This window comes from Ursus maritimus, unplaced genomic scaffold, assembly GCF_017311325.1.
Source record: "Ursus maritimus isolate PB19 unplaced genomic scaffold, ASM1731132v1 scaffold_37, whole genome shotgun sequence".
NCBI lineage: Eukaryota > Metazoa > Chordata > Mammalia > Carnivora > Ursidae > Ursus > Ursus maritimus.
The window spans coordinates 871,218-873,317 of record NW_024426341.1 but is presented as its reverse complement, the minus strand read 5'-3'; the positions used below and the strand labels follow the sequence as shown (position 1 = coordinate 873,317).

Here is a 2,100-nt window from a genome sequence, read left to right as displayed (position 1 = left end):
TCATTTAGTCCCTCATTGTGAAGCATTTCTTAACCATAAGAAATACATTTAGATATTTTTTGCACTGTAATATGATCTTGTAATGGTAAAGTAGATTCTTCCTGGTAGCCTCCAGAATGAACCATGTCTTGCAAATGCAAATGTTTTTAGCACAATGAGAGCCATTTCAGGCTTCTGATCCCCTGACTGCTAAGAACATAAATGAGTATTAAAACACTAACATAATCATTTTACATAGTAGTAGGAAATGAATGCAAACATCTATACAAAAAATTTTGCTCAAGAAACTGAGATTAAGCAATTGTAGGCAAATATTAGCCCTATGAACTATGTAGTCCTATGTAGTGTCTCCATCACAAAGAGTGCTTTCAGAGCCCTTTTCATGTCTGTGTTCCTCAGGCTGTAGATGAAGGGGTTCAGCATGGGCGTGACCACCGTGTACATCACCGAGGCCACTGCACTTGCGTGGGAGCTCTGGGGAGCAGCAGAGCTCAGGTACACACCGAGCATCGTACAATAAAATAAGGAGACAACTGAGAGGTGAGATGTACAGGTGGAAAATGCTTTATACTTGCCCAGGGCTGATGATATTCCAAGTATGGTGGAAACAATCTTAGAATAAGAGTAAAGGATCCCAGCAAAAGACCCACCACCCAGCAGGACAGCTGCAAAATACATCACCAAGTTATTAAGAAAGGTGTCAGAACAGGCAAGTTGGATCATCTGATTGAGTTCACAAAAAAAGTGGGGGATTTGGACGTGTGAACAGAAGGACAACCGCAACATCATTAAACTATGTAACAAGGAATTCAGGACACACACGATCCAGGACACCAGAACCAGCAGTGCACAGAGCTGGGGGTTCATGATGACCATGTAGCGTAGAGGATGACAGATGGCTACAAACCGGTCATAGGCCATCACACTCAGCATGAAAAAGTCTGAAACAGCAAAGAGTATAAAGAAATAAATCTGTGTGATGCAGCCTGCATAGGTTATAACTTTGTTCTTTGTCTGTATATTCACCAGCATCTTGGGGATGGTGGTGGTGGTGAAACAGATGTCTACAAAGGACAGGTTGGCCAGGAAGAAGTACATGGGGGTGTGGAGGTTCGAATCCATGCTGACGGCCAGGATGATGAGCAGGTTTCCAAACACAGTGATCAGGTACATGGAGAGGAAAAGCCCAAGTAAGAGAGGCTGCAGTTCTCGGTCGTCTGATAATCCCAGAAGAAGAAACTCTGAAATTTGTGAAACATTGCCTGGTTCCATATGGTGGAGATGACTTCAAGGAAAGACACAAATAGCATGATTAATTCTTTTTTTTTATAATTATTTTTATTATGTTATGTTATTCACCATAGAGTACAGCCCTAGTTTTTGATGTAAAGTTCCATGATTCATTACTTGTGTATAACACAAAATTTTCAGTCACAGATTTCAAATGCTACTTTTTATATTTAATAGTCTAGAAATTCATTTTACTATGTTGTGCATGCATCTGATCCCCTTCAGGGTATCCCCTGCATAAGGAGAGTGATGGATTTTTCTTCCAGTCCTTTTTCCCCCAAAAGGCCATGTATTATTCAGTTTTAATTTAAAAAAAAATATTCCCAAATCAGAAATATAAATTGATTGTTGGCAATGTATTAGGCATTTTATAGGCAAGGAGTATAAGGTGCTAGGGAAAAAAATCCCTATCACTCAATGATGGAGAAAGTATAAATTAACAAATAATAAAATTAATTACATTTGTGATGCTGGCAGGTGGTAATATGAAGAAAAGTAAAACAGGGATAAAGCAGAGAGTGAATGGGGCATGTTATTTTCGTGGGTGTGGAAGTCAATTCTGCAAACAAGGTGACATTGGAACACAGACCTCAAGTAAGAGATGGAGGCAGTTCAAGGATTATGGGGGGAGTGTGTTCCCAGCAGAGGGAATGGCCAGTGCAATGGCCCCAAGGAAGGTATTTTTTCCAATGTTCAAGTCAAAGAAGAAAAGTCCATGCTGCAAGTGGAATGAACAAGAGGGACTGAGGAGAGATGTTGTCAGACATGCTGAGGAGGGAAGTGGCCTCTCTGCTACCTCTGAACCCTCAA

The 2,100-nt window shown here is 40.6% G+C and overlaps 1 protein-coding gene across 1 annotated transcript; it reads right to left on the bottom strand.

Moving 5' to 3' along the window:
- Positions 1-327: 327 nt before the first annotated feature.
- On the bottom strand, positions 328-1,272 carry LOC103656802 (olfactory receptor-like protein OLF4). The gene has a single exon (XM_008684227.1). The coding sequence runs from the start codon at positions 1,270-1,272 to the stop codon at positions 328-330; it is 945 nt and encodes a 314-aa protein (XP_008682449.1).
- Positions 1,273-2,100: the final 828 nt, after the last annotated feature.

Bases quoted from the DNA above. Each gene is read 5' to 3' on its own strand.
- LOC103656802 (XM_008684227.1), bottom strand. From the start codon at position 1,272: ATGGAACCAGGCAATGTTTCACAAATTTCAGAGTTTCTTCTTCTGGGA.